General features: G+C 36.6%; 1 protein-coding gene across 4 annotated transcripts in view; it reads right to left on the bottom strand.

Annotated features, from left to right (window-relative positions):
• Positions 1-1,241: 1,241 nt before the first annotated feature.
• Positions 1,242-14,712, bottom strand: part of COL24A1 (collagen type XXIV alpha 1 chain) — a 395,517-nt gene continuing 382,046 nt past the window's right edge. For all 4 annotated transcript variants that reach the window (XM_061183940.1, XM_061183941.1, XM_061183942.1 and 1 more), the window contains exons 58-61: positions 14,194-14,362; positions 7,799-7,908; positions 5,248-5,463; positions 1,242-2,302 (exon numbers count right to left, since the gene is read on the bottom strand). In XM_061183940.1, coding sequence (XP_061039923.1) covers positions 2,156-2,302; positions 5,248-5,463; positions 7,799-7,908; positions 14,194-14,362 — 642 coding nt within the window. In that variant the 3' untranslated portion in view covers positions 1,242-2,155. The remainder of the gene's footprint in view (positions 2,303-5,247; positions 5,464-7,798; positions 7,909-14,193; positions 14,363-14,712) is intronic.

The following is a 14,712-nucleotide window of genomic DNA, read 5'->3' as shown; positions in this document are numbered from 1 at the left end:
GGAGTCTTACCCACAGGACCACCAGGGAAGTCCCTTGCCCATTTTTAAATTGGGTTGCTTGGGGGTTTTTTTGTTTGTTTTTTGTGTGGGGTTTTAAGAGTTCTTCATATATTTTGAATATTAATCCCTTATCCCTTATAAATCCTTTATTTATCCCTTAAAATATGCAAATTATTTTCTCCCATTCAGTGGGATGTCTTTTCACTCTCTTGATAGTGTCCTTTGATGCACAGAAGTTTTAAATTTTGCTGTAGTCCAATTTATTGTTTTCATTTGTTCAATGTCCTTTTGGTGTCAGCTCCAAGAAATCATTGCCAAATCTAATGTCATGAAGCCTTTCACCTAAGTTTTCTTTTAAGAGTTTTATAGTTTTAGCTCTTACATTCAGGACTTTGATCCATTTTAAGTTATTTTTAAAAATTTTGATATTATTCCAAATGTGGGTTACAGTAATAGTTTTCATCATTTTGAGTCAATTTTTGTATATGATGTAAGATAAGGGTCCAACTTTGTTCTTTCTTTTGCATGTGGATATCCAGTTTTCCCAGAACTATTTGTTGAAAAAACTGTCCTTTTTCCACTGAATGGTCTTGGCACCCTTGTTGGAAATCAGTTGACCATGTATGAGAGAGTTTATTTCTGTGCCATGACCTCATTTTGTACAAGTAGGAAATAATAGGCCCTATAATCCTTTTATAGGTATGCAATAGATACTTTCTGGTAATGTAATATATATAGTACAGAAGGTCTATGCCAGAACGGCTATCATATATAATAAAAGGATATGGTAAAAAAAGAAGAAAAGCAAATAACACCAAAAAAGATTTTAAAGCACATTTTTATTATAGATAGGCAAGTGTGGTTTGCTGTGGCTAATAGTATGTTTATAATGGATGTACATGCTTTTCTACATACCAAAAGGTATAATATTTTTCTTTTATTACTTAACTAACAAACAAACACTTCTCTGACAACAAGGAAAGTCTGAACTTACTGAGCCTATTTTAAATAGCAAAGGACTGTTTTTGTTTTCCTGAATATTACTTTAAAGACTGGTAAATTGAATTCTTTTAGGTCCCAACACATTAAATTTAAGAACAGTGAAAGAAAATCAATGAATAATTACAAAAACATGTAATTTCTAGGAAGCAGAAATATAAAGTTTTTATAATTTAAAACATCAGCAATTTCAAAAGATTTGCTGAATTAGAACTTTATAAAATATATATACACAAAATATCATCCCAGATGATCATGGATTTTTAAAAATAGTATATCACAACCCCTAAACTCTAACCCAAACCTACTACTGGATGTAGCTGGCCTACAATTTTTTACAGCAATTTAAAAAATAAAACAGTTAAAAAAACCCTCCCAATTCTCTTGTGCTTAAGCACAGGTTACAATGTGCTGGCTTTGATTCTAATGTCCACAAAGAGAACTTTAAAATAAAACAAGGACTTCACATAAATAATGTTTTACTTGTTATTAAGTATGTGACCAAACAAATTAAAATAAGTACTAACAACCAAAACATATCTTGATGTAACCAGTACATACACTCTTAAAGAATGACAAAGACGAATAAAGAAATAGTCTGTGAAAGCCACAAGCACCTTGTTTTAGAAAGAGCCCCAAGCAACACAAAAAGGCAACATGTAAGAGGTAGTGTATCACCGGCTAAGATGTATATGCCCACTGGGGACCTGAATACAGCTTAGTATTTGGGAAAATAAGACGTATCAGACTGTGGCTTGCAATTTTTAGACAGAAGCATTGCACGTTTGGGAGCATTAGCCAGTATTGCTCCATAGTGCTTTGCGTCTCCAGCTGTCTAATGGGTACTTTGCTCTCAGACAGTCAAAAAATATAGAATATCCTGAAGAATTCCATGTTTATAAATGTTCAGTTCTAGGGAATTCTCTAAGAAAGCTCAGATCAATATAATTTTTAAAAGAATTAAATACTTATAGTCCTTTAAAAAAATGCCTCGTCTCCTTCTTAGGAGGAAGTCTTTTCTTCCTGAGATTCTTTAAGATTTAGCCAATGCTTTATTCCATGCATTTCATAATCCAATAGTACCTTTCTGTCTATATTTTTCCCTCTGCAGCAATTACCTGGCCAACAGCATGAATTCTGAACTTATTCAGAGACTTTAGAGAAAGCATACAGAACTGCTTTCAATGTAGTACTTCCGTTCAGTTTTGAGATGAGGAAGCTTTTGTACTTCAATTACTGGAAGTTGATTAGGGTCCTGGGTGTGAAAAAGGAATTTTGCTTTATGCCAGCTGCCATCTTGAATCTGTAAAATAAGAACGAAATGCTTTAATCTGAATTGTTTCATTAGCAGCAGACAGTGTCCTTCATAGACAATGTATACTTATTTTAAGGATCAGAAATAATGAACAGAAAGTGCCTAGAACAATGCCTGGCACAGAGTAAATGCTCAAAAAATGGTAACAATTACTATGAATAATTGAAAATATGTGCTTATTCCTTTCTCTAAATGGCATTGTGTGTTCTGATTTTTCTTTTGAGGGTTTCTGCTTCTGTTGTCTGTGGATCATTGGACCAGATATGAATTTAAAAACTGCACTATTCCTAATATGAGTAATACCCGTCTGCTTTGTGTTCCTTTATTTGGGACTGATGCTTCAGGATGGGCATTTTTCTTGGATGAAAGGGAATGAGCTAGCTCAGCCTCTCTGTACTTTAGGCAGGAAGTAAGCAGAATCACTTCAGTAGAAGTAAATTATAATTACGTTGAATCATCTTTTAGGTTTCTTTTTTTTCCATTCTGTGGTTACTGTTTATATAGTTTCTTTCATTCCTCTCTTCCTTTCCTTCTAGGCCTTTCTGTTTCTCTTTATTACTGTATGCTCTTTTGTTTCTGGTAAATTCTATTATGGATCAAAAACTATTATATGATTAAGATTCAAGAAGACAAAATAGAAAAACACAGTTGACTAGTTTTGTGAAGCTTTTTATACAGGAGTTTATTCATTTACTCATTCACAGCATTATCATGGTATAAATTTTAAAGTTTGAAGGAGCTTTAGAAATTATCTAAACTATAAATTCCATTTTATGTTAAGGCAATTGAAGCTCACAGAAGATAAATTACCAAAGTCATAAGCTTGGTGTAATAACTAGAATAGAGTTCCCTGTGTAAGACGCTGTCAGATTAACTTCATTAAATCTCAAACAATACGTGTTGAACACTAAGTACATTTGGCACAGTTGAATAAGATGTAATCCTCCATTTCCTTAACAGTGCTTGGAAAACATAAAGATGAATAAATTAGTTCTGGCTTCTGAATTCTAGCAACTTATAAATTTAGTTGGGGAGAGGAGAAACAAACAGCCATAATATAAGACTGTATATGATAAATGCAACATAAATAATGTAGACAATGAGTGCTAAGTCCCTCATTTCCAACTGGAAGTGTCAGGGAAAGCTTTGTGAATTCAGAATTTAAGATGATGGGCCTTAAAGTTTGCCTACAATTTCCACTTGGTTAGAGGGGTAGAGAACGGCACTTCAGAGAAAGGGAATGACCTGAATAGAAAAAAACAAAACAGTCAGAAAAGTAGAATGTGGTTGTGAAAATAAGCCTAGCATGGGGTTTAAGTACACAGATTTTGACTTGGAACAGATTTTGATAGAAACCCAAGTACAGCTATTCTCTTCACATATAAAATGGGAAGAATAAAAACCTACCTCACAGTATTGTGTGGATTAAATGAGTCTTCAATTAAAAGTCCCTAGCAGTGTAGCATGGCATTGACTTTGGAACTGTACACACCTGGGGTTGATTTCTTGCTTCTCTGCTAATTAGCTGTATGACCTTGAACAAGTTACTTAACCTCTGTGCCTTCACTTTCTTACCTATAAAATGATACTAATAGGAACTTCTTCACAAAGCTGTTATAATTAAATAATGTATGCAGTACATGGTACCTGTCATATAATAAGTCTCCAATAATTAGTAGTAGGAATTGTTGTTTTTGTTGTTATTATTATTATTATAAATAGATCAGGTGGACCACACTTTAGGGTACACAGTCAGTGAAAGGTAGAAAGGTAGGTTTGGGGCCTGACTATTCTAACTGCTGAATAAAGAGCTGATAAGTTTTGATTGTGTCTCATAAATAGTAGTGAGTCACTAAAAGTTTCGGGACAAAATTGTGAAAGTTAAATTAATTTGTTGGTAATATTGATCTCTTCACCTATAGAGAGTGAGCTGTATACTTCTGCCTGTTTGCTTATGATTTTTCAAATACCCAAGAGCTGTTTATCTGAAAATGAAATGTGAAAAAGTAAAGCACTCTAGAAATGGTAAGAGATCTTAAATCATGGGCTTCGTAGTACACCAGAACAGGAAACCAAGCTACTTAAAGAAATTAGGATGTATGTAAAGTGGACAACCCTATACTGTATAACAGGAGTCAGCAACTCTTCTGTAAAGGGTTAGATAATAAATGTTTTAGGTTTTGTGGGCCATACAGTCTCTGTCGCACTTGCTCAACTCTACCATTGTAGTGTGATAACAGCCCTAGATAATAAACGAATGAGTGTGGCTGTGTTCCAGTAGCATATATGTACAAAGACGAGTGCTGGGCTAGATTTGGTCTGTGGATTATAGTTTGCCGACACCTACTCTACAACGTAATGTTTTAAAATTACCGACTCTTCACTATTATTTAATTTTAATAGGAAAAGTGGGCTATGATTCAAATACTGATTTGTAGGGTCAGTCAATCTGCCATTTTGCCCATTATTTGGTATCAGGTATAGGGACTGACAAAATGAAATAAAGCTGACTTGCCTCTATAACCTGTCTTCCATGAAGTAATGAGATGCAGAATCATAGTGGTAAAAATATAGGAAAGAAATCATTTGTCTATACGCCCTATCTGCCATCTGTCTATCTATCCATCCATCCATCTATCTATCTATGATATAATTATTTCATATGGGGAATAAAAATTAAATTTATGTATTAACACCTGTTTTGCATATAAAACTTCACGGATGACCAATGGGTGTGACAAAAGTTGATATGATATAAGCAAATAATTGATTCTGAGAACTGTGTGGTTATTACACATCAGGCCCATTAAAACTTACTACCCTTCTGTATCTGCAGTTTGCGATTAAAGTCTTACTCATTATATTAATTTTATATAGTTTTATCAATTTTAAGTTAGTTATATTGAACAATTCTAAAAGTGCCATTCCCTTACCTTGCAGTCATCTGAAAGCACTTTAGGTTCAAGTAGAGTGTTTTCTTCGAAAATCTGGCTATTCCATCCCTTGAAACCAATAGTCAATCCTGAGCCACTTGTCTGAGCACTTGTCCACACTGGAGTGTTTAGACAATGAATGGTGATGATATGGGTGGCTTCTGAGCTCAGTAAATGAAGGAAGTTCATCTGGACTTTTCCGACTCCAAACTCCAACTAATGTCATTGAAACAATATGCAAGTTATAAGATATGGCAATTGAAAGACTTATAGTTTGGGGAAACCTGAAGAAAGTCCTTGATAGGCCAGGGGTGGGGCAGGGGGGAATCCCTGATTCATAGCATTTTCTGATTTCCACCCCTATGGTGGGAGTTGTAAATACTCCCACCATGGCTGGTTTTAGGCTATCAAGGTAGTGTCATTAAACATGGAGTTCGCAAGAGACGTTAATAGTAGGCTCTCCTGAGCAGTATGAGCTGGCTTTAGCATACTACTAGGCTACTAGATATGAACAAAAAAAAAAGGAGATACTTTGCATAGTGTTATTTAAGATGCATTAATAATTTGTTGTCGATTATTGCTTAAAATTTTTTCATAAAAATCTGAAATTCTGTCTATACTTCCATTTGAAGATTTATGTTTGAGTTTCCAAAGATAAGTTAAAAGTTGTAAGAGAGCCTTTACAGACAAAGACAGAATCTTAACGTTTGTGTTGCCAGCCCCAATGCAGTTCCAGTCATACAGTGAGTGAGTCATCAGTAAATGTTTACTGCATGAATGAATGAATGCGTGAACAAGTATTTACTAATAAAGTGAACGATATAGGGCAACATTGGAGCAAGGAAGTATGACTGCACATTTTCTAGGCTTGAACAAGGAAGCAGATTTTTCTATAGCTTTAGACATCATCATCATCATCATTATTATTTTAGCATTATTCAAGCATGGGGATGGTCATAACATAAATGAATAGAAGTAGTTCCTACTGAGGAATTTATGTTGATCTCCAAACACAAAATCAGAGAAATATCAGTTATGAGGTAACAGAGAAGGAAAAAAATAAAATGACAACAAAAAAGCAAAACTTCAGGGAAAGAGAGGAAAGGCAAAGGAAGAGTATAAGGATGAAAACATGGAAGGATCATCATGAGGAATATTAGAGCTGAAGTAATTCAAATTCCTTCATTTTGCAGATGAGAACCACAAACCTGTGAAGTATGTAGCCTTTCTGAGCTTTAGTTTCTTTGTTGGTAAAGCTGGGTATAACCCCGACATGACAGGGGTGTTATGAGGATTTGAGGTGCCCACTGTCATTTCGCTAGCACAGCACCTGGCACAGAGTGGGCTCTCTGGTGGCTCACAGCATCATTCCCCAGGTTTGTAGAGGAAAAGAAATTAGAATCCAGGTTCCAGATTCCAAGTCTACTGTTCTTTCCACTACCTGCGCAGTCTTTCTCAGGTTGAGTTTATGGATAGGAGAGATGGGAGAATTGATTCAGCCAAGGAAAGAATTGGAGTGCAGCTCCTTCACTTGATCCTGTCTTCTTTGCACACCAGTCTCCCCTTTTCTTCCATGATAATCCAAATAAAAATCCTGGGCTAAACCCAGGGGAGTGAGGATGATCGTGCATAGTTTGGAAGCAGGACGATCATGCTGCTCCTCATTAGTTACACAGATTCCATAGGAACATAAGAATCCTCCCCTCCTCTGCTCTGGGTAACAGTGGTGAATGGCTATTGAGATGAGCTGGTGAAACACCCTAGTTAATGAAGGGGAGCGTTTTAGGAGGAGAGGGCAGTCTAATGATAAGCAGCTGGAGGGACTGACAGACACAGTGCATATTTTAGCTGCTGCCTTTCTGTGGTGGACAAAACACACAATAGGTCCGTGTATCAGTTCTTTGTCAATGAGAAAAGTTCTTGGGAAGGCCAAGGTAGTTTAACCAGAAAAAGAAAGAAATGCAGTTTTAGTTCCTTCAATATATGTTATAGGTAGAACTAAGCTTTAGGGTTTAGAAATGCTTGTTATAATATCCAGTGTTACATACCAAACTAACTTTCATTCATTCTAAACATTTGCTTTATAGAATTATACTTGTAAGAAGTTTTAAATAATATCCAGTGGATTTTTAGGAGAGGTTATTTTTGTGCCCAGTCACCAAAAATAGCAAGCTTTGTGGTGAAATTCCTCTTTTAATCATGATGATGTCTTTTTCAGTAAAACTTAAGGTAACTGATTACTGAGTACAAACACTGCAGCTGTTTGTAAATTTTCTAATGAATGCATGTGCATAAAAACATATGTTTTACATTTTTAAAAGGAATTTAAAAAGCATAGTCAGTAGAGTAAGCCAAGCTAAGCCAGTCATAAAAATACATAATCAAAATGTCAAGATTTAACAGGATTATTTTTAAAAAACAAAAAATTTCTTCCTCATATGTGGTAGAGAATATCTTGCTTCCATTCATAAAATTCATAATTATTTAAAATGAAAGAATTTAAAAAATCACTGTTTACTGATAGTGCGCAAGTACTAAATTCAAAACATACCTTTGTCACAGAGACAGGAGATAAACATGTCTGACCACCAGCACTGAAATTGCAGAAAACCTCAATGGCATCTGAAGGGCATCCAAGATTTGGATCAATCCAGTATTTTCCTATTATTGTAAAACATAAAGATATTTAAATGCCATGCTAAAATATATTTGAACTATCCTTACAAATTATCATGATACTTTCAATGTATTTTTCACACTTTTTCCTTTTAAAAAACTTAGAAGATTATAAAGATACTTACATTTAGTCAAAGAATGAAAGCTGCAAGCATTATGTAAAACCAATACTGAAAAGACTGTATTTTTCACATACCTATCAATTTAAGGGCATTTTATAATTTTAATAAAAAATAGGGGCTTCCCTGGTGGCGCAGTGGTTGAGAATCTGCCTGCCAATGCAGGGGACACGGGTTCGAGCCCTGGTCTGGGAAGATCCCACATGCCGCGGAGCAACTAGGCCCGTGAGCCACAATTACTGAGCCTGCGCGTCTGGAGCCTGTGCTCCGCAACAAGAGAGGCCGCGATAATGAGAGGCCCACGCACCGCGATGGAGAATGGCCCCCACTTGCCGCAACTAGAGAAAGCCCTCGCACAGAAACGAAGACCCAACACAGCCATAAATAAATAAATAAATAAATAAATAAATAAATAAAAATTGAAAAAAAAAAAAACCGAATGGCTGAATCTGTTGCTTCATTCTATAGATAAGCGCAGCAACTTAAAGTGAATTGTCTAAAGTTACATAGTTAATAGAAAAGTTGAAATTAATAGGGGATATGTGTGTATTTTTGTTCTATGTCGTTACAGAGCTTAAAAATGAATATACATATTTAAAAAACAGAAACAACTTCTTCAGTCTCTCCGAGGAACAACATATCTTTATGTGTAATATTGATAATTAAAATAAAAGGAATAAACATTTTTTGTTTCCAGAAGAAAAATGTGCAATTAAATGGTTATTTTTGTGCTTTCTTTTCAGATTTGTAAGTGGAAAAAACTGAAATCTCTACAGCCAGTGTAAGCCTGCCAACCTTTGCCTCCACTGAGTGCCCAAGAGAATCAAATGGTGTGTAAAAGACTTCAAGACATATTCAGACTGAAAAGTACTGGGCTAGCGTCTTAATTCCGGAATAACAGGCTCAGAATACTGAAATAGCACCTTATTCTAAACGCAAAGGGCAGGAATTTTTGAATGAGATGGCCCTGCCTTCTTGCATTAAAAAGGCAAGACAATCAAACAGTATTTGTAAAATGTCATTTTCTATAATAGGTAGAAATCCTTGTTTGTTCCATTCCTATCCCACAGCAAAAATTCCTCCAGCTCATCCTGGGCTTCACCTGGTGTATCATTTTAGACTTCCGCAACATCCTCGACTATTCTCCCCTCTACTATTCTACTAATTCTTCAAAGTGAAGACTTGTTGAATTGGTACTTCCAAGAGTAGGGGACTGTTACAGACAGTCCAGATAGCTGGACCCCACCCCCAGAGTTGCTGAATCATTAAATCTGGGATGGGGCTTGAGAATCTGCATCTAATTCTGGTCCACGGACTATATTTGGAGAATCACTGATCTATTGAAATATGGAAGAAAGGGGTGAAAAAGATCCTAATACCACCTCCATTCTGTTTTTTCCCATTTCCTCAGAATGTTGAACATTTTGTAGTTTGTAGAAATTATAGCTGGGGTTTTTTTTTTTTTTTTAAACCAGGATCTGATCCAGGCTTACAGTCATATCTCGATTCATCATCTCTTCTCCTTCAAGAAATAGTTTCCTACTACTATGTGAGTGAATATATTCTTTTTTTTTTTTTTAAACTGTTCTTAAATTTATTTATTTACTTATTTATTTTTGGCTGTGTTGGGTCTTCGCTTCTGTGTGAGGGCTTTCTTTGGTTGTGGCGAGCGGGGGCCACTCTTCATCGCGGTGCGCGGGCCTCTCACTGTCGCGGCCTCTCTTGTTGCAGAGCACAGGCTCCAGACGCGCAGGCTCGGTAGTTGTGGCTCACGGGCCCAGTTGCTCCGCGGCATGTGGGATCTTCCCAGACCAGGGCTCGAACCCGTGTCCCCTGCATTGGCAGGCAGATTCTCAGCCACTGCGCCACCAGGGAAGCCCGAATATATTCTTTATAAAACGTTTTCCTTCAAGCAAGGTCTCATTGTTACATGGGGTGGAATGCTTTGAATTCAGGCATTATGTTGTACAATGGTGAACTGGTAGGGGCTTCATATTTTTTTCAGGGTATGCTGAGCTACAGATAAAGCACTATACCATAATACATCTTTTATAGGCCTAAATGCTCTAACTCCAAATTGGCTCTCTCCTGAGAACACTGCTTCCCCTGCAGCTCTTTCGAGTTCTGCCACAGCCTCTACAGCATTGTGCCTGGGTAGGGAAGGGGTCTTTCTTGCTCCTCGTTGCCACTTTCAGACCGTTCTCCCCACTTTCTCCCTAAAAACACTCCATGGTAAAATTGCTGTCATTGCACTGTATCACCTGCTACCTCTTCCTGTTGCTATCACCAAATTTATTTCTTTGATGATTCTAGCTTTTGGCTAGCTATCACTTTCAGAAAATCTATTTATAACCTTATTCTTCGTGATTTTACATCCACATGGTTGATATTTGCAATACCGACTTCTCAGTGCCTCGAACTCTCTCCCACCAACGTTTTTGTACCCTTCTCCTGTCCTGTGTACTTTAATCATTAACTTATAAGGCCATACCCTAGTTTTTGTTATTACCTACAGCTAGATCTCCTCCATGATTTCACCTCTCTTCTCATTCCAGCTCATTCCCTCTAGTGTTCTGACTCTAATAATTCTTTGATCCCATTAGGACCTACTATCCATTGATACTACCACTTTTTCATTGTCCTTCATAATCATGTGTTCACTTCTCTTCCTGCCTAGCTTAAAACCCACAGTCCTTTGCTATGATCATTTCCTTAGAGACTTCCTTAACATTCTTGCCCTGCCTCACTTCATTGTGCTTGTCTTATAAAATCCCAGTCCTGCGTAAATCCAGTTTTGTGCCTAATCTGTGCCTGTACCTGCACAACTAAATGTGCCTAGAGAAAAACACAACTATGCTGACTGGCCTCACTTTAAATTCAAATGTTTGAAAGGCTGCCAGACAATACTACTCTGTTTCCCTAGTTCATTTCCTCTGTCACTTTCCTAGTTAACCATTTGAAACCTTTTCCTATCCTCTCAAGTTGATTATACCTTTCCTTCATTCTTATTCTTGACTGAGAACCTTTCAGTTTCACTGAAGCAAACTGAAGGAAACTTATATAAGCTCCCATAATGACCTTTACCCATCTATCTGTACTTGCACACATATATTCTGCCTTCTCTCTTATTGTGAATAAACCATGTTCCTAAATAAGGTTCACCTTGTCCGTTAAACCTTCCATTTCAAATTTTTCCTCTCTTATGCTTTCTTTTGAGTCAGCTTCTGTTGTCTGCTGTTTCTGCCTGTTCTCATTCGTGGTGTTTTGTCAACTTGTGTGCTTAGTTATCATTGATTGTGTGCTGGGCACTATATTTGAAAAATTATTTGTGGAAATAATTTGAGCCCTAGGATGATATTATCTTTTATAGAAGAGTTTTGTTTGTTTCTGTCAGGTGTGAGGGGTACTAGCAGCCTGGAATCATCTTAGTCCAGGTTCAGAGTTTGAGATTTTCTGAGCAATCTTGATGATGTGAAGCTAGGCTGCAATCTGTACGAATATCTTTTCTTTCAGTTTATTTTTACTCTTAAAGTGGAGCCCTTTAAAAGCCTAAGTCCCCACCTTTTGTGGACTTCAGATTCCAACCTTTTTGACCCCTATCCCCGTGAAGCCACCAAAAGCACTACTCAGTTTCTGAACACACCCAGGGCAAAAGTAGCTCTAAGTATGTGTTCATCTCTCTGCTGTCTTTTTCAAAATATTGGCTTGAAAGTCCCTCACTACTTTGTCAGTATTTGATGCTTTTAACTTAATTTTCAAAAAGTTTCGTTAGGCAGATTGAATTACCTGCTTCATTAATGGGAGTGGAAACTCTCCAGCTCCACCATTTTCTCTTAAAACCTGATACAGTTTTAACTGCTACCATTCCTCTAAACCGCTCTTGCGAAGATCATCAAAGACCTTCCCATTACTAAATCTAGTAGCCTTTCTCAGTCTTCACCTAACTTGACATCGACCCAGTAGATCCCCTCCTCCTCAGGCAAACATTTTCTTCACTCCACATTCATCTAGTTTTCCTCTTATCTCAGTGATAGCTTCTTCTTAGTCTTCTTCGCTAGTTCCCCCTCAACTCCCTGACCTCTCTAAACATTGGAGAGCTCTAAGGCACAGTTTTTAGAACTCTTCTCTTTTCTTTGTTTATCTTTTCTTTAGGTAGTCTTAAACAGTCTCAGGGCATTGGATACTATTTATATGCAAATGACTTCATAAATTTTACCCCTAGCCAGGACCTCACTCCTGAATAGCCAATGACCTACTTGACATCCTTACTTGAATGCCTAACAGACATCTCAAATTAAATACATCCAAAACTGAACTCCTGAGCTTGTCTCCGAACTTGCTTCTCTATCTCTTTTGACAGCAATTCCACTCTTCTAGTCCCTTAGTCAAAAATCTTAGAGTCATCCTTTATCATTCTATTTCTCTCATAACCCACATCCGAATTACCAACAAAAAACTGCTGGCTCTACCTTAAAACATATCCAAAGATTTGACCATTTCTTATCACTTCCCCACCACCAACTCTAGTCCAAGCCATCATCATCTCTTACTGGATTATTTCAATAGCCTTCTCAATGTCTCCTTCTACCCTGTCCTCATTATATTTGCAATACAACACCCAGAGTAACATTTTAAAAATTTAAGTCAAGTCACGTTATTCCTTTGCTCAAAATCTTCCAGAGGCTTCCCATCTTATTCAGTAAAAGCTGGAGTCTTTTGAGTAATCTATAAGATCCTGTATAATCTGGTTTCTTGACATCTTTCTGACTTCATTTCCTACCATTCTTCCCCTTATGCACTTTCTTCCAGTCACCTTGGCCTTCTTGCTGATAGTAGAACATGCTAAGTACACGCTCAGGTTCAAGGGCCTGTGCATTTGTTCTTTCTTCCTGGAAAGCTCTTTCCCCAGATTTCCTGTGGCTTGTTCCCTTACCTCCTTCTGATATTGCTCAAATGTCACTTTCTCAGAGATGCTTTTATCTACCTACTCTATTTACCACTTCACCCCCCACCCTACTTTCTGTCATATCCCCTCTTCCCTGCTGTTTTGTGTTTCTCTATTGCACTTACAATCTCCTAGTGATGAAAGTATTTTTGGGCGTAAAGACCTTTCTGATACCTTACAAGCCATACCACTTAGCTATTTCTCCTATGAGGAAGGCAGATCTTGAATTAGATTTCAGTAATTTGTATGTCCTGTAGTGTCTTTGTTCCTTTCAGTTCTATAGAATTGCATTTTTATACCCTCAAATATGGGAAAGAATCAAATTTGAATTACTGTAGGCAGCTATAACTGTAAATATTATTTGTTTTTGTGATAATCTAGGGCAGGAAATATCTATAGAAGTTAAGCATTTTATTAATATAAATAAAATGAATATTTTCGCTATACTGTATTCTAGAATGAAAGACTTTTTGGACAAACATGTATTTATAAATATATATGTATGTGTGTATGTGTGTGTGTATAAAATAAAATATGGACTACTATTCATCCTGCAGAATTAAATAACTTAGTTATTTTCAAATCAGCATATATGTCATTGTGTGTTAAGACTAGAGTTTTTACCAAAAAATGATAACTACTAATATTGATTGTATAGCTGACCAGGTAGACCCAATAGAAATTAAAATTAAATGACATATTGTAGCAGACAGGGTTTCCCCTACTTATCATCAGATAGTGATGGCTCTTCCACTTGCTTTAAACCTTTCCTTGATGGTTCTATTTTTGCACCTCTGGCTAATGGATTTGGGGTATCAATGTGAGGATGAGAAAATTCCAAGAATGACAAGCCACTCCATCTTTATAGTCACTGATAACTGAAATGAGGCATTTAAATTCCATTTTATGTAAAAACTAATTTTAGAGAGTGTGGTAGAGAGGGCTCTATGATCTCTTTCTTCATGTTGCCATAAGTCAGGCTGTGTAGTAGAAGACCTTTGTAAAGTGAACCCTTGAAAAAGGATACTTTGACCTCAGAAATATGTTTACCTCTATGAGTACGTATTTGGTTCTTGATGTTAAAATGCCTCTGCCAGGGTTTTATCAAAAATGATAAGGTTTGGAATAAATACACTGCAAATCTCAAACACACTGAAACGATGAAACAAAATTAGATATCAGAGTTTAAGGAAACCAGTAACTTACCATCTGATACTTTGTGTTCACAGTTAAGCAAATCTTTGCAGATTCGTGCTGGGTTATCTCGTGTGCCAAGAGGATTCTTGATGCTGTGCAGTAAATTGCTAAAGTAGTTCAAGGTTTCGAATATCTCTGCACTGTGGTCAATTAAGGTCACTTCAGTATTCTGGTAGCTCTGCCAAGTCATTGTGAGAATCATATCAGCAAAGAAGCTTGGAGTAGTCATTACCAGCATGTAACCCAAGTGATCAACACGGAGCAAGGCAGAAGAAAAATGTACTTCTGTTGTGTGCAAGGAGTTGGGAGTAGGATGTAAAGAACAGTTTATATTTAACTATAGGCATATTTGTATGTTTTATGAATCTTGATCCTAATAAAAGCTTAAATTCACACTCAAAAGTCTAGTTTTCAAGCTGACATAAAACTTAATTACTATGCCTACTGCATAATTTGAAAAAAACCTATATTATGAATAAATAGAGCTTAAATAAGAAAAATGGGTAGTGATGATAGATAGATCCCATT

The sequence above is a fragment of the Eubalaena glacialis genome, chromosome 3, assembly GCF_028564815.1.
Source record: "Eubalaena glacialis isolate mEubGla1 chromosome 3, mEubGla1.1.hap2.+ XY, whole genome shotgun sequence".
Taxonomy (NCBI): Eukaryota; Metazoa; Chordata; class Mammalia; order Artiodactyla; family Balaenidae; genus Eubalaena; species Eubalaena glacialis.
Note: the sequence above shows the minus strand (reverse complement) of the source record. Positions and strands in the feature narration are given on the sequence as shown.